At 52.8% G+C, this 25,450-nt stretch overlaps 10 protein-coding genes across 10 annotated transcripts; 7 read left to right on the top strand and 3 right to left on the bottom strand.

Moving 5' to 3' along the window:
• Positions 1 to 209: 209 nt before the first annotated feature.
• N7474_005486 (uncharacterized protein) lies at positions 210 to 1,364 on the bottom strand (the record flags this gene model as incomplete). Its single annotated transcript, XM_057196901.1, has 1 exon — positions 210 to 1,364. The coding sequence occupies one exon, from the start codon at positions 1,362 to 1,364 to the stop codon at positions 210 to 212; it is 1,155 nt and encodes a 384-aa protein (XP_057054297.1).
• A 570-nt stretch (positions 1,365 to 1,934) lies between these two features.
• N7474_005485 (uncharacterized protein) lies at positions 1,935 to 2,945 on the bottom strand (the record flags this gene model as incomplete). The annotated part of the gene is made up of 1 exon (XM_057196900.1): positions 1,935 to 2,945. One exon carries the CDS (start codon positions 2,943 to 2,945, stop codon positions 1,935 to 1,937), a length of 1,011 nt encoding a protein of 336 aa, XP_057054296.1.
• Positions 2,946 to 3,408: 463 nt separating this feature from the next.
• Positions 3,409 to 6,296, top strand: erdS (aspartyl-tRNA synthetase, cytoplasmic; the record flags this gene model as incomplete). The annotated part of the gene is made up of 2 exons (XM_057196899.1): positions 3,409 to 3,503; positions 3,551 to 6,296. The coding sequence occupies 2 exons, from the start codon at positions 3,409 to 3,411 to the stop codon at positions 6,294 to 6,296; spliced, it is 2,841 nt and encodes a 946-aa protein (XP_057054295.1).
• Positions 6,297 to 7,002: 706 nt separating this feature from the next.
• N7474_005483 (uncharacterized protein) lies at positions 7,003 to 7,831 on the bottom strand (the record flags this gene model as incomplete). The annotated part of the gene is made up of 2 exons (XM_057196898.1): positions 7,003 to 7,473; positions 7,538 to 7,831. The coding sequence occupies 2 exons, from the start codon at positions 7,829 to 7,831 to the stop codon at positions 7,003 to 7,005; spliced, it is 765 nt and encodes a 254-aa protein (XP_057054294.1).
• Positions 7,832 to 8,496: 665 nt separating this feature from the next.
• Positions 8,497 to 10,271, top strand: N7474_005482 (tubulin alpha chain; the record flags this gene model as incomplete). Its single annotated transcript, XM_057196897.1, has 6 exons — positions 8,497 to 8,521; positions 8,610 to 8,650; positions 8,717 to 8,743; positions 8,861 to 8,936; positions 9,036 to 9,990; positions 10,046 to 10,271. The coding sequence occupies 6 exons, from the start codon at positions 8,497 to 8,499 to the stop codon at positions 10,269 to 10,271; spliced, it is 1,350 nt and encodes a 449-aa protein (XP_057054293.1).
• Positions 10,272 to 11,166: 895 nt separating this feature from the next.
• On the top strand, positions 11,167 to 12,549 carry N7474_005481 (uncharacterized protein; the record flags this gene model as incomplete). The annotated part of the gene is made up of 2 exons (XM_057196896.1): positions 11,167 to 11,241; positions 12,412 to 12,549. The coding sequence occupies 2 exons, from the start codon at positions 11,167 to 11,169 to the stop codon at positions 12,547 to 12,549; spliced, it is 213 nt and encodes a 70-aa protein (XP_057054292.1).
• Positions 12,550 to 13,064: 515 nt separating this feature from the next.
• Positions 13,065 to 14,770, top strand: N7474_005480 (uncharacterized protein; the record flags this gene model as incomplete). Its single annotated transcript, XM_057196895.1, has 3 exons — positions 13,065 to 13,737; positions 13,802 to 14,331; positions 14,387 to 14,770. 3 exons carry the CDS (start codon positions 13,065 to 13,067, stop codon positions 14,768 to 14,770), a joined length of 1,587 nt encoding a protein of 528 aa, XP_057054291.1.
• Positions 14,771 to 15,778: 1,008 nt separating this feature from the next.
• On the top strand, positions 15,779 to 20,011 carry N7474_005479 (EF hand domain protein; the record flags this gene model as incomplete). The annotated part of the gene is made up of 6 exons (XM_057196894.1): positions 15,779 to 15,791; positions 15,954 to 16,111; positions 16,174 to 16,297; positions 16,357 to 16,533; positions 16,597 to 19,925; positions 19,982 to 20,011. The coding sequence occupies 6 exons, from the start codon at positions 15,779 to 15,781 to the stop codon at positions 20,009 to 20,011; spliced, it is 3,831 nt and encodes a 1,276-aa protein (XP_057054290.1).
• Positions 20,012 to 20,919: 908 nt separating this feature from the next.
• On the top strand, positions 20,920 to 22,173 carry N7474_005478 (SDR family oxidoreductase; the record flags this gene model as incomplete). Its single annotated transcript, XM_057196893.1, has 5 exons — positions 20,920 to 21,115; positions 21,169 to 21,276; positions 21,329 to 21,462; positions 21,519 to 21,596; positions 21,655 to 22,173. The coding sequence occupies 5 exons, from the start codon at positions 20,920 to 20,922 to the stop codon at positions 22,171 to 22,173; spliced, it is 1,035 nt and encodes a 344-aa protein (XP_057054289.1).
• Positions 22,174 to 23,190: 1,017 nt separating this feature from the next.
• Positions 23,191 to 23,739, top strand: N7474_005477 (uncharacterized protein; the record flags this gene model as incomplete). The annotated part of the gene is made up of 1 exon (XM_057196892.1): positions 23,191 to 23,739. One exon carries the CDS (start codon positions 23,191 to 23,193, stop codon positions 23,737 to 23,739), a length of 549 nt encoding a protein of 182 aa, XP_057054288.1.
• Between the last annotated feature and the right edge of the window lie 1,711 nt (positions 23,740 to 25,450).

Raw genomic sequence — 25,450 nt, 5'->3', positions numbered from 1 at the left:
TCTGACCATGTGCTAGCTACGATGGTAGAGTAGCTCGGTCATTTAAAAAATGGGAATTTTTTGCGTCTACAACTCAGCTCCCCTTTAAATAGCATTGCACACCATGAGCAAGAACAAGGATCATTCATTGCACATAAGCTAAATTGCCTATAGCGACATGATCATGTATCGTCTGATCGTGATTAAGCATAGAGTTCCTCAAGCCACTATCAAAGGAAGTCCTCAGCATACTCCTCGTACTCACGCATGAAATCCTCCACGCTGAGCCTGTCCGCCATTCCCTTCTCCTCCAAAATGGTCTTTCCTGCCAGCAAGTATCCGTCCTTGAACTCTGCAAACACAGATGGGCTCTTCTGGCAATTAGGGATGAAGTTCTGATTGTCGCCGGTAACCATGGCGCCTTTGAATGCTTGGTAGACCTCGTCTGGTTCCTGCTTGAGATCCACCACATCACACTGGCCGAAGTCCAGAAGATACATTCCAACAGCTCGATGTTGGAGGTCTGGAGGAATTGTTTCCGTGCCGATGGCCGACGTGCCCAGTACAAACTCCACGTCGTCGCCGTTTATTCCAGCACCCCAGTGCATGATTGCGAATGCCTTCCCCATCGCATTTGCAAGGCCGTTGACGTCCATAGAAAGCTTCTCCATAGCCTTCAGGTAGAGAGGGAAGTTCCTCAATGGGGACTTTCCCTGCGCGAGAGGTCCGTCAGCCTTTCCGAGATACAGCCGTACCAGGCAATGTTTGTTGGTCGTTTCATTCAGGATAGCTTCAATGTCCGCCGTGCTGCTGTCTCCCTGCTTGCCGTAAAAGTGGGCGACCAAAGCTTTCCGAGCGACTTTGGGTAGAGGGAGAATGCGTTCCATCTTCACGACGTCCCCGCGCGCACGATACTGCGCAGGGACTTTTGGCAGCACGTCCCAGAATCGGTGGGCATCGTCTGCCCTGGAAATGAACTCTAGAGGTTTCGGAACGCGGACGTGGCTGTGTATCTTGGAGTCATAAAGAGCGAATGCGGTCGAGACCTCTTCGTGCAGGCCATACTCGTGGCGAAGGTTTGATGAACGAGTTTCATTGCCCGGTATTTCTTTCTTGAATACCAAAGGCCGTCCCACTTGTTCGAAGATCACTCCTTGAAGGCCATCGCCGATCTGGTTGACGTCTTGCAGCTCCGGGCGAATACGCGCTGCTTGGGAACGACGGGCAAAGGAGGATCTTGTGGAAATGACCGACTTCAAGCTGAGGGAGCGGCTGAGGATGGTCGAATCGGGCAAGGGCTCAAGCTCTGTTGCGATCAAATATTGTGATGAAATCTCCGAGTACGCAGACTCATCCGCAGTGTTGACGACACGATGGTCAGGCATGGCAGTAGCATGGCGCAGTGAGCATGGGTAGAGGTGGGAAAGTGAAAAAAGGAGGTGAAGAGGTGCAAGTAAAAGGAAGTTGGCGAGGCAGCAGCATTTGAACTACCAAAAACGGGTGTCGTACATACAACCTTAGATTAGTAGATCAGATAAGCGTATATCGAGCCGATAAGCAGAGCCGATAAGCAACAACCTCTGTGCAGTTCCTCTCAAGCATGCTGCTGACGTCAAGTATGCGTTTAACCAAGCCGTGCCTTGTTTTGGATATTCTTTGCCTCCGGTGGATGTGCTGCTACCAAAATCAGGGGTTGCTGCAATTGCTGGGATGGGGGACCAGCCAATAATGGCTGATTCTGCCCTGGATCGTCAGATCCAGTGGTTGTAGGTGCTGTTCAAGTACCTGAACTATGACATCTTTGAAGAATATGGAACGGGAACATCACATTACATGATAATAGGATAATTTCAATAAATAACTGACGCTCTAGACCAACGCCGATAATGCTGAAGCCCAGCTAACGCCTGAAAGTACACAGAAAAACGAGGTATACATGAAGTCTGGATGGATGATCACCGCTCGAAAATCGCTTTCATGTCCGCACACGCATCGCGATACAGCACATCAATGCTGTCCTGGTCGCGGAACGGATTGGGCGATTTATCCCAAGCGTGCACTACCTTTTCGATCATCATCGACCGCACCCGCTTCCCCAGTCCCTCCAGGCGTCGAACAAAGGACTGACCCTCTTTCATGAGCATGTCCCACTCGCAGATAAACAGGTAGACGTCGTGGGGCAGGGCCTCAGCGAGATCGCTATCAGATGCATAGACAGGCGACGCAAAGGGGGAAGCACGGTCGGCGAGATCAGGCAGGTAGGATTCGTCGAAGAGATTGGTGAAGAAAGTCGGCAGGGTCTTGTTGGGATTGTTGCTCATGGCGCGGCGGTGGTCGCGCGACTCCTGGAAGTCGAGGATAGGATACCAGCAGAAAAGCGCGACGATGCGCAGGTCGTTTGTCTGGTCGACGAGCTGCTGGGTGGATTCCGACCGCCCCAGTCGCTCCTTGACCTGCGTGGACACCCGGCCGTGCAGCCGCAGCGGCACGGTGACGGATAGATTGCCTCCGGCCGAGAACCCGCTCAGTGCCACGCGGCTGACGTCGAGGCCGAGTTCACCCGCGTGTGCGGCCAGGTATAGTAGTGCGTCGACGCCGTCGTCCACGGCCGCGGGGAACGGGTGCTCCGGGGCGAGCCGGTAGCCGACGCTGACCACCACGGCGCCGACTTCTTGCACGACGCAGTTGGCCCAACGGCCGTCGTCTGTGGCGGAGCCGAGGGTGAAGCCGCCGCCGTGGAAATTGACTGCGACTGGGTACCGATGGCCAAGTCGACGTTGCTGGGCGTAGTCTGGAGGGCAATAGAAGTGGAGGACGACGGTGTGGCCGTGGAGGTCGGACTTGACGGTGCGGGTGAATTGAGGTCGGCGAGGACGCGGAGGAGCCAGATCGTGCAAGAACATTCCGATGCCCATCAGGGACCGCCAGATGACGGCCTGGACTCGGAGCCACCAGCGCGAGACCATTGTCTTTTGGTGGCCAACGGCTGGAACGGTGGGCTGGGGCCGACGAGAAATTGGGTAGGAATTAACTGATTGGCAGGAGAGAGAAGGAGGGAGAGAAGGAGGGAGAGAGGGAGGGAGAGGAATAGTTGGTTGTGAATGATGTGGGAGAGAGTAGGAGAGTGATCGGGAAGAGCATCAGCCAAGACCGATAAGCAAGTACAAGAATCAGTTCGAAAGCGGAATCCGGTAGGACGGCCGCCATGATGTCATTGAACGGAAGAGGATCTTCTACTCAATAATCAAAGACATTGTTCTTCTTCTCACGAAATCATTAGTTCTCATACTCCGGCTGCTTCCGAGCATCCATTCTTCCTTGTGGTGCTGGGTTCCCGTTGCCGTTCGCAGCTGGCCCTCTTCTCGGGATCACCCTTTCGAATTCCTTCATTCTTCTTCCACTCTCCCTCCCTTTTGCTATCTGCCCACCATGTCAATCAGGCGGGCCCTATCCAAGGCCTTCCGTGGCCCGGGTGACAACGACGATGACTCCAGGTCAGGCATTCGCTCGACCCTGTCGCCCAGGTCGCGCACTGCGCACTCCCCGGCTTCCCCCGCCGCAGCATCCTGAGCAACTTCTTGCGCGATCGCGACTACGTCTCTTCGTCCGAGGATGTCTCTGATGACTCGTCCTCGACTGGTGCCCTCAGCAAGAACCAGCAGAAACGATTAGTGCGTCAGCAGCGTCGCAGCGAACAGCGTAGCCGGCTCAGCGAGGAGCAGTTCTCCGAACCCGAGCCGCGCCGGAAGACGATAGAGATCGCCCGTGCGGCGGAAGAGGAGACCGCCGAGATGAAGGCCCGGTATGGCGAGCTGCCCCTCATGCAGTCGCAGGATCGCCCACGCGAAGACCGCACGCGGTTCGACGAGATCTCGGCCGCAATGGTCGGCAAGGAGATTTTCTTTACGGCCAGGCTGCACGTCGTGCGCCGCCTCAGCTCGAAGCTGGTGTTCCTCGTCTTCCGCCAGCAGCTCCATACCTTCCAGGGTGTGCTGCACGAGAAGGAAGGGATCTCGTCCGTGGTCATGATCCAATGGGCCGAGCACCTGCGCGTGGGGTCCTTCGTTCGCGTCCGGGGTACTGTGCAAGCACCCGACGTGCCCGTGCTGGGCTGCAGCATTCATGATGTGGAATTGTCGGTTGAGTCGCTGCATCTCCTGGTGCGGCGTGAGGAGCCGGTCCCCTTCAGTGTCTACGAGGCCGAGATCCGCACCACCGAAGAGGAGAAGGCCGAAGGCCGACGCAGTCATATTCCCGACCGCACTCGTCTGGCAAACCGTCTGCTGGATCTACGCACTGCCACCTCGCAGTCTATCTTCCGACTTCAGTCGGCCACCTGCAACCTGTTCCGCACCGCTCTGGATGAGCGTGAATTCATCGAAATCCACACGCCCAAGCTGCAGGGCTCCGCCACCGAGTCCGGTGCCAGTGTCTTCCAAGTCAACTACTTCGGTCGACCGGCATTCCTGGCCCAGTCACCGCAGCTGGCCAAGCAGATGGCTATTGCTTCCGATTTTGGCCGCGTTTATGAGATTGGTGCCGTCTTCCGCGCCGAGAACTCCAACACCCACCGCCACCTGACGGAGTATACGGGACTGGACATCGAGATGGCCATTGAAGAACACTACCACGAGATGCTGGAGACGCTTGACGCCGTGATTAAAAATATTCTGAGCGGTATTTACACCAAGTACCGCCGAGAGATCGAGCTGGTCAAGTATCAGTTCCCCTCGGAGGATGTCGTGTGGCTGGAGAAGACGCCGATCATCCGCTTCGCCGATGGTATCAAGATGCTCAACGACTCGGGCTGGAGGAACGAAGATGGCGACGAGCTACCGTTGGATGAGGACTTGGCCACGCGCGATGAGGTGCGTCTGGGTGAGCTGGTCAAGGAACAGTACGGCACCGACTACTACGTCCTGGACAAGTTTCCGCGCGGTGCTCGCCCCTTCTATACCATGCCCGACCCCGAAGATGACAACTACACCAACTCCTTCGACATGTTCATCCGCGGCCAGGAGATTGTGTCGGGTGGCCAGCGTATCCATGAGCCTCGAATGCTCGAAGAGAACATGCGCCGCGTCGGAATCGATCCGGACGACATGGAGGAGTACATGGAAGCTTTCCGTTGGGGTGCGCCACCGCACGCAGGCGCTGGTGTTGGTCTTGAGCGCCTGCTGATGCTTCTGCTCAAGGTGGGTAATATCCGCCTCACCTCGCTCTTCTACCGCGATCCGAAGAGTCTGCCCGCGAAACCCCCTGTGCAGCAACTCCGCCACCCGGATTGCTCGACACTGGAGCCCCGGTGGAAGCGAGAGAAGACCGGCGGCGTGGCGAAGGATGAGAGTGAGCTGCAGCCGCTGGAAAAGCTAGTCGCCAACTACGGTGATGCCACGTCAACCTCCTGGTTCGATGACCGGTACAAGGTCTGGCGGGACATGGCCACCGGTGCCGCCGTCGCCTACGTACCCAGCTCCAGCAATTACGTGATCATTCCGGGCAATCCGCTTTGTGACAAGAGTCAGTACACACGCACCATCACTCAGTTCCTGCAGTGGCTGCGCCGCGATACGAAATACAAACCGGTGTGGCTTCTGTGCTCGCCCGAAGTTGAGACTATCCTCGGCGAGCGTCTGGGTTGGCGCAGCTTATCCTGTATCGCCGAGGAGCGCGTTGACCCCCACCGCAACCTGGCCGCCTCTGATGGTGAGATCTCCCGCAAGCTCCGCCGTGCCGAGAACGAGGGAATCAAGGTGTCTTCAGCGAGCCAAGGCGAGTTGCCACCCGCCGACGTGAAAAAGAAGATCGAAGAACGCATCCATGAGTGGCTAGCCAACCGCAAAGGCACGCAAGTGCATCTATCCGAGATCCGACCGTGGTGCGACTCCGAGCACCGCTGGTACTTCTGGGCAACCGACGCGGACGGCAAGATTTGCGCCTTCGTGGCGCTGGCAATGCTGTCTCCCGAGCACGGCATGCAGGTCAAATACAGTCTCGACTTCCCGGGCTCGCCCAATGGGGTCATCGAATACATCGTCACGAACGCCATCCAGACAGCTGCCAAGGCCGGCGTCAAGAGCCTCACCTTCGGCGCCGGCGCCACCACCCACCTCATTCCAGGCCACAACATGCACGGCGCCAAGGTCAAGATGCTGGAGCACACGTACGATGCTCTAGCGAAGCAGTTCCACCTCGTGCGCAAGAGCGAGTTCCGCGCTAAACTGGGCGCTACCGAAGATCCGCTGTATATCTCCTACCCGGCCCACGGCCTGGGGTCTAAGGGTATCCGCGCCATTCTGAACTTCTTTGAGGATTAAGGGAGTGTTGGCGTATTCATCTCCTACGAGCCCACGATCTGATGGGAATTTACGACGGATTTTACTTGTCATTTTTGGTTTTCGGTGTGATAGACAGGCAGGCAGGCAGAAGTTTGTCTTGTCTTGCCTGGTCATCTCAACCAGAGCGCTGGAAGAAAGGAGAAGGAAAAGAGAAGGAAAGACATAGAATATACGACAAGAGCTGGCTGAAGAGTCGGAGAGTTTGTGAAAGTTGAATTTGATGTTTTTGGCTGATGGCGTTGGATCTGCTCTCTTGTTTTGTTTGGCTATTTAACCATTCCCTCTCCCAATACCTCCAATTCCCCTCTTGCTGTTACTAGTTGTCTCCTGTATCCACCCACTGCATGTATCTGTCTCTGCTGCTGCTGCCATGAAGTTTCAATGTTGCTTGTATTGCACTCGATATATAACCAGCGTGGATTACTTGTCTATTTCGGAAGATAGTTGTATTCAGGACGCAAGCACGCTGCGCAAATGATTGTTCTGGCGGTAGCTCCTATAAAATTTCACTTGGGTCAAAGCCTCCATTATACAGGTGTAATTGAGCAATATTAGTTCGCTACACTATCCCTAACGAGGCAGAAGTTATATATTCATACACGAAACGAAGAGATTATCAAAAAAAAAAAAAAAAAAAAAAAAAAAAAAAAAAAACAATACCACGAGTACAATGCCGCCGTCTAACCTAGTTATCCTTCTTCCCACCCGGCTGCAAGCGCTGACTCCTCGCATCCTGAACAACTCTTCCAACCTCCCCACTCACCCACCGCGCAACAAAGACCGCCAAAACAGCCACAACAACAATCCACCCTGCCGTAGGCACCAAGGAGCGCGGGAAGACATTCAACAAAAACGGATCCAGAATCAGATCCACCCCGACGGGGGGTACATCGCGCATCAGCGCTTCATCCGTGGTGAAGTAATCCGCCGCGGCTTGCACGCGCAGAAACAAGACCGAGTCCGTGGTTGGCGCTGGGTCGAGCACGCTGCTGCCTGTCCCATGGGAGTTGGCACGGAGCGGGATGGTGTTTGCTTGCAGGGGAGAGTCGAGGGATGAGAGGCGGGCTGTAGAGAAAACATTGAGGGAGGTGAATAGGGAAGGGGTTTCAAACGTTTCTGCTAGGGGGTGGGTGGAGAGTTTGAATGATGTTGGTTGCTGTGCATGAGTAGATTAGACTTGTATGGAGGAGCGGAAGAAGGGAATAGTGTAATGGACATACGGTTGCTAGCCAGCAGACACGGATTTCATATCGCTGTCCTGGTTTGAGGTTCTCCACGAAGAACCACGAGTCGGTGCCCTCTGGTGCTGCTGTCGTGGGGAACGAGGCATTGAGGCCTGTTCGGATGACGGGGCGGTGCGGCGAGAGACGCTCCAGACCTAGATCGTCCAGCTCTGGTTCCACCGAGGGAATTGTTGAGCCTGGTGGTGCTAGGAAGATGGTTTTCTCCACGTTGGCCTGGACGAGGGTTGATATGAGCGGGAGTAGGATCCCGATGGTGATGAAGTGAAACATGGTCCAGATGTTCTTAGCCGGCGGGTATGGCCAGCCGTTTGTATTTTGTGTGTACTAGAGAATGGGTTAGCATGGTTCTATCGGAGTTAGGATATACTTTACAGGCAAGCTTGGCCTGGCGAGAAGACGCGTTGGATCAAGATGAGAGCGCGGTAGCAGCTATGACATATCCGGCGGGTCACCACACTGCTAGATTAAATCAATTGGCAATTCCTTCCGGTGCATGTCAATTCATTTGCACTCATCTTGAACATCGGACACACCACATGAACGTAAATGCTCCCCTCGCAGGCCGATCGTCATCCATCGGTCACATGACCTCCCGCCTTAGTAATTGGCGGTGAACCCGGTCGGCCACACACCAATGAGAGAGCACAACGCGACCCAACAACATCTGTATTTCCCCCCCTGTTTAGCACAGACGCTCCTCCTCCACAAACAACATTTCTGTGTGTTTTTCCCTCCTGGACTTACTTCGTCTCCATCTCTTCCATTCCAGCCGCTTCTGGTATCCCTTCCTTGCCCCTCCCCCTTGTTTCGATTTCCCTCCCGCTGACTTGTTATCGTCCCTCATCCGCAGACACCCCGTGTTTGTTGTTGGGTCTCCTTTTCCGTGTTTCCCCTCCCCTAACTTTCAAACAACCACACTCGGTGGACTCGACAAAATGAGAGAGATCATCAGTTTGAACGGTGAGTGATGCCGTCCTACGTGTTTTGCGTCTTTTGTTTCTATTTATTTTGATGAATGGCTTGACTGACATTGGTGGTGCCTCAACAGTCGGTCAGGCCGGTTGCCAGATCGCCAACTCCTGCTGGGAGGTAAATATCCCCATTGGCAATGGTGATGGGTCAGGAACTGGAGTAGACTAACACGCCTCTTTCTAGCTGTACTGCCTGGAGCACGGTATTCAGGTACGTTGAAATTGCACCACAGCTTGTGGTGGCGGTCGGGGGGGTTGACGCGGGATGCATACCCCTTTTCCCTCCCGCGATGCCCAATACCCGCGACACCGACTGACTATTGTCCAGCCCGACGGATTCCTCACCGACGAGCGCAAGAAGGCCGATCCCGACCACGGATTCAGCACTTTCTTCTCCGAGACTGGTATGCTATACTTCAAAATTTAATTTTCCGCCCCCTCGTGTTCTTCCCCCCCGCTCGAGAAATGCCGGCATGGCTAACATTCCTCCCCCACCTTCACAGGCCAGGGCAAGTATGTGCCCCGTACCATCTACTGCGATCTCGAACCCAATGTCGTCGATGAGGTCCGCACCGGTACCTACCGGGCTCTCTTCCACCCCGACCAGATGATCACCGGCAAGGAGGATGCCTCGAACAACTACGCCCGTGGCCACTACACCGTCGGCAAGGAGATGATCGACCAGGTGCTCGACAAGGTTCGCCGCGTCGCCGACTCCTGCGCTGGTCTCCAGGGCTTCCTGGTCTTCCACTCCTTCGGTGGTGGTACTGGTTCCGGTTTCGGTGCTCTCCTGATGGAGCGTCTGTCGGTCGACTACGGCAAGAAGTCCAAGCTGGAGTTCTGCGTCTACCCGGCCCCCCAGAACGCGACCTCGGTTGTTGAGCCCTACAACTCGATCCTGACCACCCACACCACCCTGGAGCACTCCGACTGCTCCTTCATGGTGGACAACGAGGCCATCTACGACATCTGCCGTCGCAACCTCGGCATTGAGCTGCCCAGCTACGAGAACCTGAACCGTCTGATCGCTCAGGTTGTCTCGTCCATCACTGCCTCCCTGCGCTTCGACGGCTCGCTCAACGTCGACCTGAACGAGTTCCAGACCAACCTGGTGCCCTACCCCCGTATCCACTTCCCTCTGGTTGCCTACTCGCCCATCATCTCTGCCGACAAGGCCGCCCACGAGGCCCACTCGGTCACCGAGATCACCTCCAACTGCTTCGAGCCCCACAACCAGATGGTCAAGTGTGACCCCCGCACCGGCAAGTACATGGCTACCTGCCTGCTGTACCGTGGTGACGTCGTCCCCAAGGATGCCCACGGTGCCGTGGCCACCCTCAAGACCAAGCGCACCATCCAGTTCGTCGACTGGTGCCCCACTGGTTTCAAGCTCGGTATCTGCTACCAGCCCCCGCAGCAGGTGCCCAACGGCGACCTGGCCAACCTCAACCGCGCTGTGTAAGTTTCGCCTTCTGCCCCCTGACTTGATTGAAATATCCTAACACCATTCCAGCTGCATGCTGTCCAACACCACTGCCATCGCCGAGGCCTGGTCCGCTCTCGACCACAAGTTCGACCTCATGTACTCCAAGCGTGCCTTCGTCCACTGGTATGTCGGTGAGGGTATGGAGGAGGGTGAGTTCTCCGAGGCTCGTGAGGACTTGGCTGCTCTGGAGCGTGACTACGAGGAGGTCGCTAGCGACTCGCTCGAGGAGGAGGAGCTGGAGCCCGAGTACTAGATTGTTGAAGATGTTGTGTGACCGGTCCCGGGGCTTGCTGTTGTGGTGTGGTGGTTATGGTCCACATCGTAACCTCCCAGCTACGGCGTAATCCCCCGCGCTGTCCCGTCTGTCTGTCTTGCAAATAGAAGGGAAACCTTGGAAGCAGATGATGTTGTGCTTTGTTGTCTGGCTCTTGTTTGATATATCTTTAATATCCCCAAAGGCGATGAATTTCACCCCCCTACCCCGTACGTTCCACCTTCGTGACTTGGGCGAGTTCGATGTAATTACAAAATCACAAAAACAATTCTCTTTTCTGACTTGCTGTCTTTGTTTCTCCCTCGATAGACCTCGGCGTAGGTTGCATGACAGTCTAGTTCGAGATTAGATGTTGACATGTCCATTGGTCCTCCGAATACTAAGTGATATAGAAGCAGACACCTTACGGTCTGTGTTTCCATTCAAGCACCGACTACTAATGATCAGTCCCTAACTATAGCTAGTCACCTCACACCTACAATACTCTTCTTGAATCTCAAAGCAATTTATGGCTTACTGCTTTTGTTTCCGCCTAGATGGACCTCGTCCCAGATTACATCTACATACCTGTGGAATCGGGGCCTAAAATGACTACTACTTACCCTGGAAACGGCGTTATTATTCACACACGGCGCCAATTATTATCTCACTTCACTCCACTCTCTCCCTGTCTTTTCCCGAGAATCATTTCTACTACAATTGGATATTTACCTTGTTGCCCCCTCCTCATCGCTACTGTTTCAGCATCTGTACTTAACCGAATATACATGCCTACTACTCCCCTCACAAGTAAATGCTATGTAACTAGTTCCTTTGCAATTCGGGAAATACGTTGATAACACATGTAGTCAAGTCTCATCTATAAGCAACAAGAATGAGCTCGAAGATGGATGTGTACCCTGGACTGCCTGCCATTGCCGTGAAAGAGTTGTCAAACACCCTGGATAGTGTTGTTCTATTAATTTGACGTTCAAAAGTTAGAAATTGGCAGGAATGGATAGAGCAATTCGAGTTTGAAGCTCCTGAGCTTGTTAGCTAACTTCTCGCAAAGGCCTACGGAGTTGTTAATAGTATCAATCAAATCAGTGAATCAAGTCAATGAAGACTTTCTCGATTGCATACTTCTCTTGGATTCTTATCCGCTACTTAGAATGCACATCGTTCCTCTCTCTCTCTCCTAGCCGCACAGATAAGCACGCACTCGAGGATTGATTTATTCATAGCTTAGATCCAATCCGACTCTTAATCAAATATATAATAGCAACCCTTAACTAAACGTCAACTCCTAATCAATGTCACTTTGTAGTATATGAGCTCCTCGCTTCGCTCAGTGACTCGAAATTGGGGAAGCGTGCCCTTCTCCCACCCTTAGGGACCTTTGCTTGAAAGCGTGCGGAGTTCAAACATATTGTGGCAGTGCAAAAGTTCCCCTTTGAGATACATGCTATACGAACTGGCAGCGCGTCGTAGACCGGAGAAGTTAAGGCTGACCGGTGAAACAACGGATCAATGTGAAACCACAAAATCTTCCAGAAGATCCTACCCAAAAGCGATTATACGAACATACACATGACTCGCGTAAGCATTAAGGATAAAGGTATGGTTAAGTGGTACCCGCTCTCAAGTCGGACCCCAAACTGCTGCGCAGTGGTGGCGGTTGGGAATCCGCCTTGGGGGCGGGTATACGCCTTGGGAAACTCTATATGTTGTAGGTAAAATTATGTAGGAATCGGCAGCATAGGATCTATATGAGCGGCATCGATGTCCTTATGTTATTGAAGATTTGTCGCAACATTTATATACTTGCATTAGCCTTGCTTTCAAGCATTTGTCTGTTGAGAGGAAATACCCTCTCATTAGGAGCGAGGGCCGCTATGGTCTACTGACAGCGCGCTAACGTCTTAGCGCGGCTGCGCGTGGCACATACTTCTGCAGGATGCAGCCGACGGTAGCTATACGAGATGGAACCCACACCGGGCCGGGCAACAGGTACCGGTAATTCCCCAGATTATTAGTGAATTCTAAATGGAAGGCTCCCTATTCGGTTATCCCAAGAACGTCGTGAATGAATGAATATCACCCTAGTCAGAAATAGATCATATTTTCTAGAGCAATTTAGACTACCATTAAGGCTATGATCTACGGGTTTGTCGTCCCCGAGGTTAACGACTTGTATGGGGAAACTTTTCCGTTCGTATACTTGGGAGAAAGGATTTTGTCCAGCAGGGACGTTCGCAAGCCCGCAAAAGTCCGGTAATCCGATGATCGTGAATCTGGGGAAATTCTGATAAACGGTTGGGTTAAAGACCTGTGAGTTCAAGTCTACAAGATGTACTTGCACACAGCTGTTGAGCTGCTTCCCTCATATAAGTCCGCGGTTGTTCTGGGGAAATTGTTAGATGGCAGATCGTAAATTTAATGTCGTCAGCTCCTTATCGAAGTGACAGAATTGATATGGCCCCCATTTCAACTTGAAACCCCCTCGACGCAAGACTACTCAGCCATTATTCTCGACGATCTTCTCAAGGATCAGCTAGGCCTTACACACAGGGGGCAAATGACCGGACCGGAGAGGAATCCATACCGGTAGCACGCGAGCATTTAGCGTAGACTCATTAGGACTATCACGGCAATGGGAAAGGGGCCAAATGAGAGGAGGACATATAAAAGGGACAAGCAGAGACGATACTAGATGCTTCATATCTGTCTACTCGTTGACTACCCAACTGTACCATCTGACCTCCCACATCCTTTTGGAAGAGGTCCTTCGTCATGCCTTCTGCTATAAAATTGGTAACCACGGCAGCAGCCGTCCTCTCGCTGGCTGCTCTCGGCGAGGCCGGGCTGATTCATGATCAGTACCTTCATCGTGGAACTTCCAGCAACAGTTCCCTCCCGCATGGACCGAACTCCACCCGCTGCATACCTCTCACCGATGCCACCCAACAGGATTGGCAGGATGCCAGTACGAATTCATGGCTGAGCAGTTGGCTGAAGACCAATGCGGACGCAATCAGCAGCCGCGGATTTATCAGCGCGTTTGGCGAATTGGTGCTGGGCCAACAAGGGTGGACCTGCGAGCTCGGCAAAACTTGTACACTGCCATGCATGAAACCTAGTCAATCGACTTCTAAGATTGCCGATCTACAAGCTCGCGATAATTCCCAGGGGAACACCGCCCAGCAAGCTTCCAATGTGGGCAACTCTATCGTCAATCTAAACCAGGCGTTTACCGAAATGCAAACGCTGTTTAACAGTGCTGTTGGAGAAACCACTTCCGCTCTAGACGGCATCATCGGCGACTTCTGGTACCAGTCAGATACCTCGAGCCTCGATCTGACTAACGGTCTGCGTGCTCTGGCAATCGTTATTGGTCTAGTAGCCTCTTTTGCAACTGGCATAGCAGCAGGGCCAACTGCTGCTCTATCCACCCTGTTCGGCGGCGGTGTGACCGAGGGACTGAACTCCTTGCCAAAGTAAGGATTTGTTCAACTAACTAATGGTCATAGATGCTGATTTTGATAGGGAGGATCCTTACATGGTTCAGGCAGGCAATGCAGGCAACCAGATGAGCCAGGTTTACCAGGGTTGCTATCAGGCAATCGAAAATCTATACAATAACATCACGAGTGGAAATAACCAGGACATCGCCAGCGTCTTTACTGATGGAACCTTTCTGATGTCACACTCGGCCGATTTAATCCAGAACATCACGGATGTGTTCGAGTCCTCAATCATCAACTACGTGTGGCGCGAGCAAATGGTATTCATCCTCGGCGGGACCGACTGCGCAGAAGACCAAGGCATCGGAAACACTGGACCGAAGGACGACAATAGCATTATCTGGTGGTGTGACGAGAACAACAAGGCCTGGTATCTCTACTTTTACCAGTGGAAAGGCAACGGCATTTCCGGTCAGGGCTCACAAAACACTAATGCATGGGTTGCTCGGCCCTGGGGATCAGACCGAATGGGTGACAACCCTGCGTACCAGGCACAAGGCGGAGGTGGAAATTTTTACACTAACCTCAATCCCTACGTAGGTATCACCTGCTTTTCTGTTTCGATCTTGATAACTGATGTGGTCAACACAGAACGCCGTCATCTCCTCGGTCAAATCTTGGCAAGCCGCTGGTAACAACTACACTACCCAAAAATGGGAAGACCAAATGTCGGGAATGATAAGCTCCGGACAAAACCCCTTATATGACGGCAACGCGATAGAAGGCTTGTGGACGATCCCCGTCTGTGATATTAGCGCTGCTGTCGACCAGAACTACCCCGGAAAGTCTAGTATCCTACAGCCATATGGATCATCTAATGTGCAGTGGTGTGGGCCCATCTGCAATAATGATGCTGACACGACACTGGAGTTTTTTAAGGCGGCAAACATGGTGTTCGATGGATTTTCTACTTCCAACTACCCCTTCGTACGACTCTGCCCTGATGGAACTCCCGTCGGCTACAATGATTCTTAGCGCCTCCTCCTAGTGCTCCTGTTGCCTGCTATGCTTGCGCTCTTCGTTCTTTTACTGTCGAGCCCATCCACAGCGCGCCGTGCCTCACTTGGACCGGTTCCTATTGATTCCAATGCCTTTTTTACTTCGTTCTTGCTATACTACAATGAAACCCACTTGCGTAAGAATCACAGTTAATCGTATGACTTGGCGTAAAAGTTTATATATTGCCGCGCCAACACATGAATCGGAAACCTAACAGGAGGAAATTCACCGGTCCTGATCTGTATACTTTTTTGACATGCGGCTTTCGTTTCTGCCTTTACTTCGAGATAAGAAGTGAGCATATCCTTGCACCGTGTTTGCCCTCGGAATCCTGATGGATATAGAGTTGGGCGCTTTGTTCTATGTAAGTATCGATTGCCGATCACCAGCCCTAGATATAACTAGTTAGTCACCTTATTTGCACTCAGAACACCTTCAATATCGTGGTGCTTTATGGCTTGCCTTTTTTGTTTCTGCCTCGGCGTATGTACGGTATGGACTAGCCCTACTTCCTTGCGCTTCTTTGGATCCGGGCACACCACAACTCCCCCTCATTGCAGGGACTTGATAAAACTACCAGAATATTCAATAATAATTTCCAGCCTATCTGCATAATTCTACCAAAACACCGTCATGGCATAAAATGGTGTGGACTTAGCACGCTTCTAATATGGGAATGGGCGCTAACCCGACTGACCGCCTTCCGCAGCTTCCCCCGTTACGACATCGACTCCAGCCTCTCTGGATCTTCATTCCAGGCACCACTTGCATGTCCTTGCCTCTGGCCATTGCCATTCACTCCCCCCGAGTCTCTTTTTATCTCCACCGCTTTCTGCAGCTGCGCTTGGGCTTCCCATTCATGCTCGTGGTCTCCCGCACTCTGCTGACGGCATTGCGTGTTCCTCCAACCTGTCCCTCCGGGAACCCCGACTTTTGTGAACTCATCTGGTAGGAGGGGAGTTAGCCTCCTCCTAGGTCCCAGCCATGGCTGACAGTGGTAAGTGATATCTCGATTTTGTTTTGACAACCTCCAAAGGAGCTCTGGGCGCAGATGAGGAGGTCGACTCGACTCCCCTCTGCGCCTGCCTGTCCATTTCGCATCCATCCCCATGCGCAAAGCACTGAAGCTGACAATTACACGTGGTCGTCAATCGTACAGCTCAAAGACATCCCAATCTCAACCTCACGCCTGAGGAGAAGCGCGTGTTCTACCAGTTCTTCCAGGCCGCCGATACCACCAACCTCGGCGTCATCACCGGCGAGATCGCCGTCCCGTTCTTCGAGAAGACAAAGCTAGCGCCTGATACTCTTGGTCTGGTATGTGAATACGAGACACCGAATGTGAGGGCTGTGACTGACTGTCCTTCCACCTTTTGCAGATATGGCAGATCGCGGATAGAGAAAACAGGGGTCTTTTGACTCCCTCTGGCTTTGGCATTGTCCTGCGATTGATCGGACATGCACAGGCTGGTCGCCATCCTTCCGAGGAGCTGGCATTGCAACGTGAGTGTTGTTTTCCGAAGTTACAACCCGATAAATTGCTGATTTTGTTCTCGCTCTAGCTGGTCCCCTACCCCGATTCGAAGGGGTTACCGTTGACACTACACCGGAATCTGGCACCACGAGTCCTCCCCCGAGTTCTGCTGGGCCTATTCGCGTGCCTCCCTTGACTGCCGAAGATGCCAATAAATTTGTCTCCCTTTTCGAGAAGTCAGATACTGCCAGCGGTCTTCTCTCAGGCAAGTAGCCAATCTAAGTCCACATTGATTTCGGTATTCTAATATTGGGATTGGTCACTACAGGCGAAGCGGCGCGGCAAATCTTTGAACGGGCAAGATTGCCAAACGAGATCCTCGGCCGGATATGGGGCTTATCGGACACCAGACAGCGTGGCGCCCTCGATGCCACCGAGTTCATCATTGCTATGCACCTTCTGACCTCGTACAAGTCTGGCGCTTTGCGAGGAATTCCGCAGACACTGCCTCCAGGGCTATACGATGCGGCCGCTCGTCGCGGTTCCGCGCGGTCCTCCTTCGGCTCTCGGCCGGATGTTCCCCCTGTGCCAGCGATTCCAAAACAGTTTTCTGGTGGTCCTCATCGGACTGCCAGCCCTATGAGCACAGGTGGTCGACCTACATTCGGAAGCCCGATCTCAGCCCAGCCTACCGGAGACTGGCTTATCACACCGCAGGAGAAGGCACATTTTGATACCATCTTCGAAACTGTCGACACTGGCAAGGTGGGAATGATCACGGGTGACCAGGCCGTTGCTTTCTTTATGAAGGCACAATTACCGGAGGAGATGCTGGCGCAAATCTGGGACCTTGCAGATATCGATGCCGATGGCCAGTTGACTCGAGAGGAATTCGCCGTCGCCATGTACCTGGTTCGCATGCAGCGGAGTGGCAAGGACCAACTGCCTCAAGTCCTGCCGCCTGCTCTGATCCCTCCCAACATGCGCCGCCAGCCAGCCTCCCCAGCGGCGGCCCCGGCTCCGGCCCCTGCCCCTCCGCCTCAAGCTCCTCCTTCGGTGCGTTCCGCTGCCGACGATCTCTTCGGTCTGGATAGTCCGCCGGCTCCCCAGCCGCAGATGCCCCAGTCCACTGGCGGATCCAACAACGTGTTTCAAACTCCTGGGTCGCCATCCTCTAGAGCCTCCCCTCCGATGGCGTCATCCACTTTCAAGCCGTTTGTTCCTACCTCGACCTTTGGCCAAAGCTTGCAGCCCCAAGTGACAGGAGCATCGGCTGGCGCTTCCGTTACTCCTCGATCCCCGCCTCCATCGGATGATCTGCTTGGCGACAACGACCCGGAAGAGTCGAAGAAGCTTACCCAGGAGACCACTGAGCTGGCAAACCTTTCCAATCAAATTGGCTCATTGGCGAAGGAGATGCACACTGTGCAGGAAAAGCGAAATTCGGCCGAACAGAATCTTTCGCAAACATCACAGCAAAAGCGAGACTTTGAGGCGCGACTGGCCCAAGCGCGAGCCATGTATGAGCAGGAGGTGGCGAACTTCAAAACCCTCGAAGAACGGCTAAACGCTTCCAAGGCTGAGACTGAGAAGCTCAGCCAGCAATATGCTCTGCTCGACGGCAGCCGCCAGGATTTGCAGAACCAGTACAACCAAGTCTCCGCGGCCTTGACTGCCGACCAACAGGAAAATGCCAGCCTCAAGGAAAAGATTCGTCAAGCCAATGCTGAAGTTGCCCAACTGAAGCCGGCGCTGGAGAAGGCGCGCTCTGGCGCTCGACAGCAGAAAGGTCTAGTGGCAATCAATAAAAAGCAATTGGCCACTGTTGAGGGTGAACGGGATAAAATGCAGGAGGAGATTGATAGCGTTTTGAAGGAGACCCCACAGTATACGGACGAATCTGCCACGCAGGCCAGCAGTGTGCCTGAGGTCACCAGCCCAGCTGCTTCTTCTGTTAGCCAGAACACGAATCCATTCTTCCGGAGAACTATGACGGGCAACTCAAGCGAGCGTGCTCGCTCGCCCGAAGTCTCGAGCGACCAGCAGAAGGCATTTGACAGCCTCTTCGGCCAGTCGTTTGCGGCCTCCCCTGCTGCAGGCGCGCCGCCAACCTCGTTCCGTTCCGATTCGCCTTCAGCCCAGCCATCCACTGTTCAGTCTACTGGCTCTTCTATGTCCACTCCGTCTGTCTCCCCCCCTCCTGCTACCTTTTTGCCTGGCTCTTTGCCTGGGGCTTTCCCAACCGGTTCGCCTATTGAACCCCCGGCTCCAAGCCAGTCGCGGCAGATGACCCCAAACTTTCTTCCTTTCCATGAGAACCAGTCAGTGACATCATCTACTATGGTGTCGCCTCCCGGCAGTCGATTTGGGGGCCCTGAAACCCCGGGGAGAGCAACCCCATCGCAAGCAGCCACTAGCGATATTGGGCCCCCGTCAGTTGCCGATTCCAGCGACTACAGCCGTGCTCCACCTTCGACTGTAGAGGGTATCCCAGCCCGGTCTCCATTTGATGAAGTCCCGGGGATGATGAGCCAATCTCAGGAGCTTCCTCCCTCTGCTGCTTCGACAGTCTCTCCCACTGAGACTCAGGCTGAAGGCAAGGACGATCTCACATTTGACGAACTCTTTGGCAGCAAGGCTCACAAGCGATCGGTGTCCCAAAATGCAAATGATTTCGAGGAGGCTTTTGCAAGCATGAAACAGGGTTCCGCGACGGAGAAAACGAACGGGACCTCAGCCGCAGCTCCATCTGAATTCCCTCCCATCCAGGAAGTCCACCATGATGACGACGAAGATGACGAAAGCTCTGATGATGAAGGGCCCCTGGGTTTTGATGACAACTTCACACCTGTCTCGCCCAAGGCAGAGAAACCGGCACAGTCTCTTGACGCCGCTCAGCTGGCAGCTTTCCCGACCCCTGGAACCGTTGGTTCTTCGAGTCAGCCTCCTGCGGCCGAGGCCCAACCCAGTCCTCCCAAGTACGATGAGACTGTCTCCAAGGAAGACACTAGCCACATTCCGCCAGAGTTCGACGGGCTTCTCCCCGAGCGCTCTGATCCTACTGCTGCTCCCGATGCCCCCCACTCGATAGAATCGGTTAGTGGGGCGCCTGTAGTGGATAATGAGCCGCAGCGAGATGCTGCCGCGGAGCCGACTACCACGGCCAAGACGGGAGTTCCAGACTTTGCCGCCGCCTTTGCCGGACATAATCTCGCCCCTGCGCAGGATGCCGACGACGACGAAGAGTCCGACCGGGAGAACCACGATACCAAGAACGCCGCTGACTTTGACTTCTCCTTCGACTCGCCGGCTCAGAAACAGCACATGGCTTCGCCCAGCGACGCGGGTCAGGCCGGCTCCTCTGATTTCTTCTCGTTCGAAAACAATGTCCAAGCTCCTGCCGCTCAAGCGGTTACCTCGGGCGGAGATGGATCCAAGGCTGGTGGTCATGACTGGGACGCTCTCTTTGCGCCCCTCGATGGCGCGAAAGCTCACACCGGCGAGGAGACCAATGGAGCGAAGGAGAAGCAGCCCGGTTGGGCTCTCAACAACGACTCCGGCGAAGATGATTTGATCCTTCAGCGTCTCACTGGTATGGGTTTCCCGCGCAATGAGTCGTTGATCGCGTTGGAAAAATTCGATTACAACCTTGACAAGGTATGTGCCTCCTTTGCATTCTGATTCTCATGGCAATTGACTAACGTGAACATCAGGCGGCGGATTACTTGACCTCCAAGACTTGATTCTCCCTCCCTTGTCTCTTGCACATATCATCTTCACATATGCCTCCTTTGATCATGCCTTTCCCTTCATGATTATTTCTCTGTCTCTTGCTCTCTCTCTTTTCGCCTTGTGTCTCTCAAGATTTCAAACGCGAAAGCTCGTTTCGCATGATTGTTCAACCTGTCTTGTCTCTTCCATCCTCCCAAGCGCTGTGTCTATATCGTCCTCTTCGTTTCCCACGTTCCCTCTTTCCTTCTCTGCCTGTGCGATGTCGTTCTACTAGTCTTGACCCTGTCTTATCTGCTTACGCCCATTGCCACGAACTTGATGGACGGGTCCTAGGCTAGGGATTGTCGTCGCTATATGTCGCCTGTCTTGTCAGTGTAGCCTAGTTCACGATAACTCATAATTGTCTTAATTCTTCTGGGTTATTAGCGTCAGAGTTGGGCAATTTGCGAGTCCGCTAACTGTTGAGATGCGTCCGTAAACCGAAAGTGCTAATTTGCTTAACTATTGTGTGCGGATTCATCGCGCGTAACCGTTCGTTTGAGAGCAAACGGAGCCAATCTCAATAATGGTTTCCCGCCGGGACAGTAGTGCTTACCCAACCGATGTGGCTGTTATAAACACCAGGGATTGGCCATTTTCTTTCCCGGGTTCGCAAATAGGCGCTCCCGTAACTCCGACTGGCCCCCATGTGGGCCGACAGGGCTGGAGATTAACGTCCGATTGCCGGAATAAACTGCTATATTCACAAGTAACGGGAATAGCGGTGATAGTCCTCGGATTGACGAGGGTATATATAGAAGACCATTCGTACCCATGGATTCTATTGGAACTATTCCGCATAACAAACTAATATTGTTTATTCTCTGATGCACTGACCTCTTCTTGAGACAGAACTTCACATCTCAATTTGACAACAATCATGACTCGCATTCTCCTCACTGGTGGAAGTGGCTTTATTGCAGCTCATGTTCTTGAGACACTACTCGCTCGCGGCCATTCAGTCGTGACAACCGTTCGCTCCCAACAAAAGGCCAATGCCATCCTCCAGGCGCATCCGGAGCTAGGCACAGATCGTCTGGACTGTGCTATTGTGGAAGATATTGCCCGTATAAACGGTATTTAACTTGCTTTTATTCACCGGGAATGTAAACTAATAACTACTCTATAGCATTCGATGAAGCGGTTATCTCAGATCCACCTTTTGAGGCTGTCATTCACACGGCTAGTCCGTATCACTTCCATGCTAAAGATGCAAAGACAGAACTGTTGGATCCAGGTAATTTTTGATCTCTTTTAGCTGATATCCAAGGTTGCTAAAAAGGCCACAGCTATCATCGGGACTACTGGTATCCTGAAGTCAATACAGAAATACGCCCCAACGGTCAAGCGGGTAGTAGTGACATCCTCTTTCGCGGCGATTAATGACGTTTTTGCGAAGGCTGCTGGCAAAATTTACTCCGAGGTATGTCGGTATATCTGCATATTAGCCTCCAACCATCCACTAAACAAATGACACAGGCCGATTGGAGCCCCATCACCGAAGCTCAAGCCTATGAAAGTCCCGCCAATGCCTACCGCGCTAGCAAGACCTTTGCAGTGAGTGACTCGAATGCCTCCCCGGAGTCTGGTATAGCAGAAACTAATTTCATCTCAGGAACGCGCCGCCTGGGAATTTGTCGAAAGAGAAAACCCGGCGTTCAGCCTATCCGTCATAAACCCGCCACTTGTCCTGGGCCCTATTGCACACGACCTCGCCTCTCTAAGCGCTCTGAATACATCCAACCAAAGAATCCGTGATCTAATTTCGGGCGCAGCCAAAGATCGCTGTCCGCCAACGGGAAATTATGGCTTTGTTGATGTTCGCGACCTGGCTCTGGCGCATGTTCTCGCTGCAGAGAAGGAGGATGCGGGTGGGAAGCGCTTCTTCACTGTGTCAGGACATTTCTCGAATAAGGAAATTGCGAGGATTATTGGTGAGGAGTTCCCCGAGTTCCGCGATCGATTGCCCACCGGCGATGCCTTGATCCCTGGGGACTATCCCGCAGATGGAGTGTATGGCTTCGATAATAGTCGGGCAAGGAACATTCTGGGAGTGAAGTTTCGCTCGCTGAAGGAGTGTATAGTAGATTCGGTAAAGAGTTTGGTCGCTTTTGACGCTGAATTGACTAAATGAGGGATTATAGAGATGTATCTAAACCACGTTAAATTCTACTTCATCTTCCCTACCATGTCTGCTGCCTTCTGATCAGACCTCCTCGAGAAATCAGAGACAACATAATATCCCAAACCGTGCAGGCTGCTCGTTTCTATGACTGGTATATCACCTGATCAGGTAGGGTACCCTTTAAAAGGGGGACTCGCTCTGGGGCGATTCAACCCATAGCCTCAGCTGTCAGCACTTCAGCCCCCTTTTTTACCACGCATGTAATGAACGTGGAGCGCTTTCAAGATAATCTGCCATCGCATTTCGTGCCATATCTCCTCTTTAGGACTAGTAATCCCTAGCGATCTACATTCAGCAGGAGTCTAGAGCTTAGGGATGATCATGTGTTATTTATCCAATGACAATATTGTTTCAGACCGAACACAGTTTCTGCACTTTAGTCGTGAGATGAAACAGGGAGAAAGGTTTGGTTAGAAAGAAATCGTTAAACCATGAAAATTACCGTTAAGCTGAAATATAGGGAACCCTTCATGAGACATACCAAGTCAAGAGAGCCCCTCAATCATACGAGCCTGTCAATATATCCACAGTTAGTCCTAGTTGCCTACTTGTCATTGTCTCCCCTGAATTCCCTTGACAAGAATAACAATTCATGGCGAGCTCTGATAAACCTGACAACCATGACCGTCGTCTCCTCCTGAAGCTAGTATACGGCACAGAATTCCCTCCAGATTTCTTTTCCTTCCGGGATTTCGTCAACAATCATTCCTCCCTCCTCGACGAGGCAGGACTTGAGCTGAGCCTGACTGGACCTTTCGATCTTTTGCGAGATCCAGTTCCAGCGCACAACGACAAATGGCTCTGGAGGGCCCGCTACTACAATGATCCACCAGAATTCCTAACGGTTGCCACCGGTCCTACGGCCTGCATTGGGGCTATTATCTTGATGATCCCGGGAATCCGCCATTCCCTCTGGTCTCCTACTATAGCAACGATGCCTTTGAATTCTACATTGCCGGTTACACCATGTTCGAAGTCCTACGGCACGAGATCGAGCGCTCCCATAAAGGCTTGACGGAATACGTTAGAGATGACCCAGGTGCTGCCGAATCCTATCAGAAGCAACTTGAACGGCTTGTCTCTCTGCGGAGAGTGTTGCAGTCATACGGCACAGGAGACCGCTTGGAAGTCGGGCAGGAATATATCCTGAAGTATGCAGGAGTGGATGCTCATCGCCAGCCTCTCGCCGCAACACGCGATCGGATGGGAATCGTCACAGCTCCCGACGAATATGTTCGTTTGACTGCCGATGATATATTTGACACTTGGAACCCAACTATCACAGCTCAAGATGTGGCGCTGCGAGGACGAGAAGCAATGTATCTTACGGCCCAAGGATATCCCGGAGCTGCCCTGAAACTGGGTAAAGATCTTTGGGTCTTCGAGGACTACCGTGAAACATCCTATTCCCTGTTACGTGCCGCATACACTGCTTTGAACCGCCCGTTACTGCTGAAATTTCTGCAAGTCGCCATCGACTATCGCACTGACTGTGACATCAAGTGGGGTTTTTGATAGAGTAGGTATTCTGGCGGGCAATAGATACACTTTCCTCGTAAAATTTTCCTTCAAACATCACGCGGGAAGACGTTGGTCCAAGGCCCCTCCATTTTTGCCTGGGCTGGTCGATGCCGCCTTCCCTCTATTTGGAGAGAAAGTTCTATGAACATGCTTTTTGTCCAATGGCGATATTACTGTCTTAAACTGGATTTAGTTGCTGCCTTGGGCCACAGTCATACCACCGTGATGCCTCTCAAATTGTTCGGCTTACAATCTGCGGGTCTGCCCTAAGGCGTCACATGGGGTGCTTTGAAATGGTCGAAAAGTACTGTCCGCACCGCGTGCCCTTTTTGTCCGAAGTGGACTAGTGCAAAAGAGGAGAGCAATACCCCAAATCTGTCTCTCCAGTGGTACCTATCGTGGATTTATCCTGGCTGCCCGGGAGTATTGACCCAGGGATCAAGTGGGAAACCGCTCCTTGGAACATGATTCAAACAGACTGAAAGACTTGGCCTCTGGAACAACCCTGACTGGACCAACGCAGCAATGGGTTTGTATGGAGATACGTCGATTTGCCTTGGTGCAGTCGCTTGGGGAGCTTGGACTAAGAAGACCATGGTAACAGTATGGTCCGTTTTACAAGCCTAAGCCTCTTCAGACGCTCAGCCCTGCCTTTTCACCCGATGTGAGCGTCATAGTGCACCCTGGCGTGCACCACGGCGATTGCACTAGTATGTATCGTATAAATGGGCTATCAAACATTGATACGATAATACCGTACGTCATGGAAGGCAGAATGGTCACTTTCCAAGAAGAAGGCCTGTGCGGTCAAGGACACTATATGTATCGCCGTGCATGATTTTATTTAAAAAAAAGGATAGAGAAAGGAACTAAAACCGATCGACTCGGGCGTGCGCATTATTATGTACAAGGCCGACCAACGGCTGTAAAGATAGCAGCCATACCATCTCCATAGCGGGGGGCCGGCTGAACTTCTCCGCGCAAAACAGGGCCTAAGCGCACAGCGACCTCCGAGGGAGATAGAAATAAACATGTTTTCGGATGCAGGAACGGCCAAGTAAAGAACGCTCTCTCCATGCCGTGTGACTAGAACATTGGACTCGGGTGATTCGTTCTAATCTATAATGCTACCCAGACAGGTTAGACGCTAATCATGTCTCTGAGATTGGCCTGGCGCGAGTCAGTAATATTACGACTGCCCTGCATGTTTCCGTACAGTTACAGCTTTACCGGGCAAATGGTAGACGCCCTGATCTGGCTTGTTCTCTGGGCTTTAACTAAACGCTGACGCAATTGTTCGGTCAAAACCCCTGCTCCGTCCCTTCGTGACCCTGGGTGGACTGATTCTTTGCGCTGCGCCCTGTCGAGATAAACGAGAATACTAGCATGGGTAGTCATTACAGTACACATTGATTCACCACGTGGAAAGTCGGCTGGTCCACTTTCACCCACTGCAGACTGGCAGTCCAATCACGGACTTCTGTCCGGTCTTGAGCCAGGCAGAACGAGTTGAATCAGGTGCATATCCATCGGTGTTGTGAAGCCGATGTAAAATACTCACTCGGCCCGCAAACTAAACGTACACATACACGTCCCTTTGACTAGAGGAGCACCGACCCACCCACCAAGTATACAGATTTCCCGCATCCATTCCAGGCGTCTGCCGAGGTCATTCGTCCAGATTTAGTTGCGTGTAATCGTCATC

The sequence above is a fragment of the Penicillium riverlandense genome (genome assembly GCF_028828495.1).
Source record: "Penicillium riverlandense strain IBT 135883 chromosome Unknown utg000003l_segment0_segment0, whole genome shotgun sequence".
In the NCBI taxonomy this organism is placed as follows: domain Eukaryota; kingdom Fungi; phylum Ascomycota; class Eurotiomycetes; order Eurotiales; family Aspergillaceae; genus Penicillium; species Penicillium riverlandense.
Note: the sequence above shows the minus strand (reverse complement) of the source record. Positions and strands in the feature narration are given on the sequence as shown.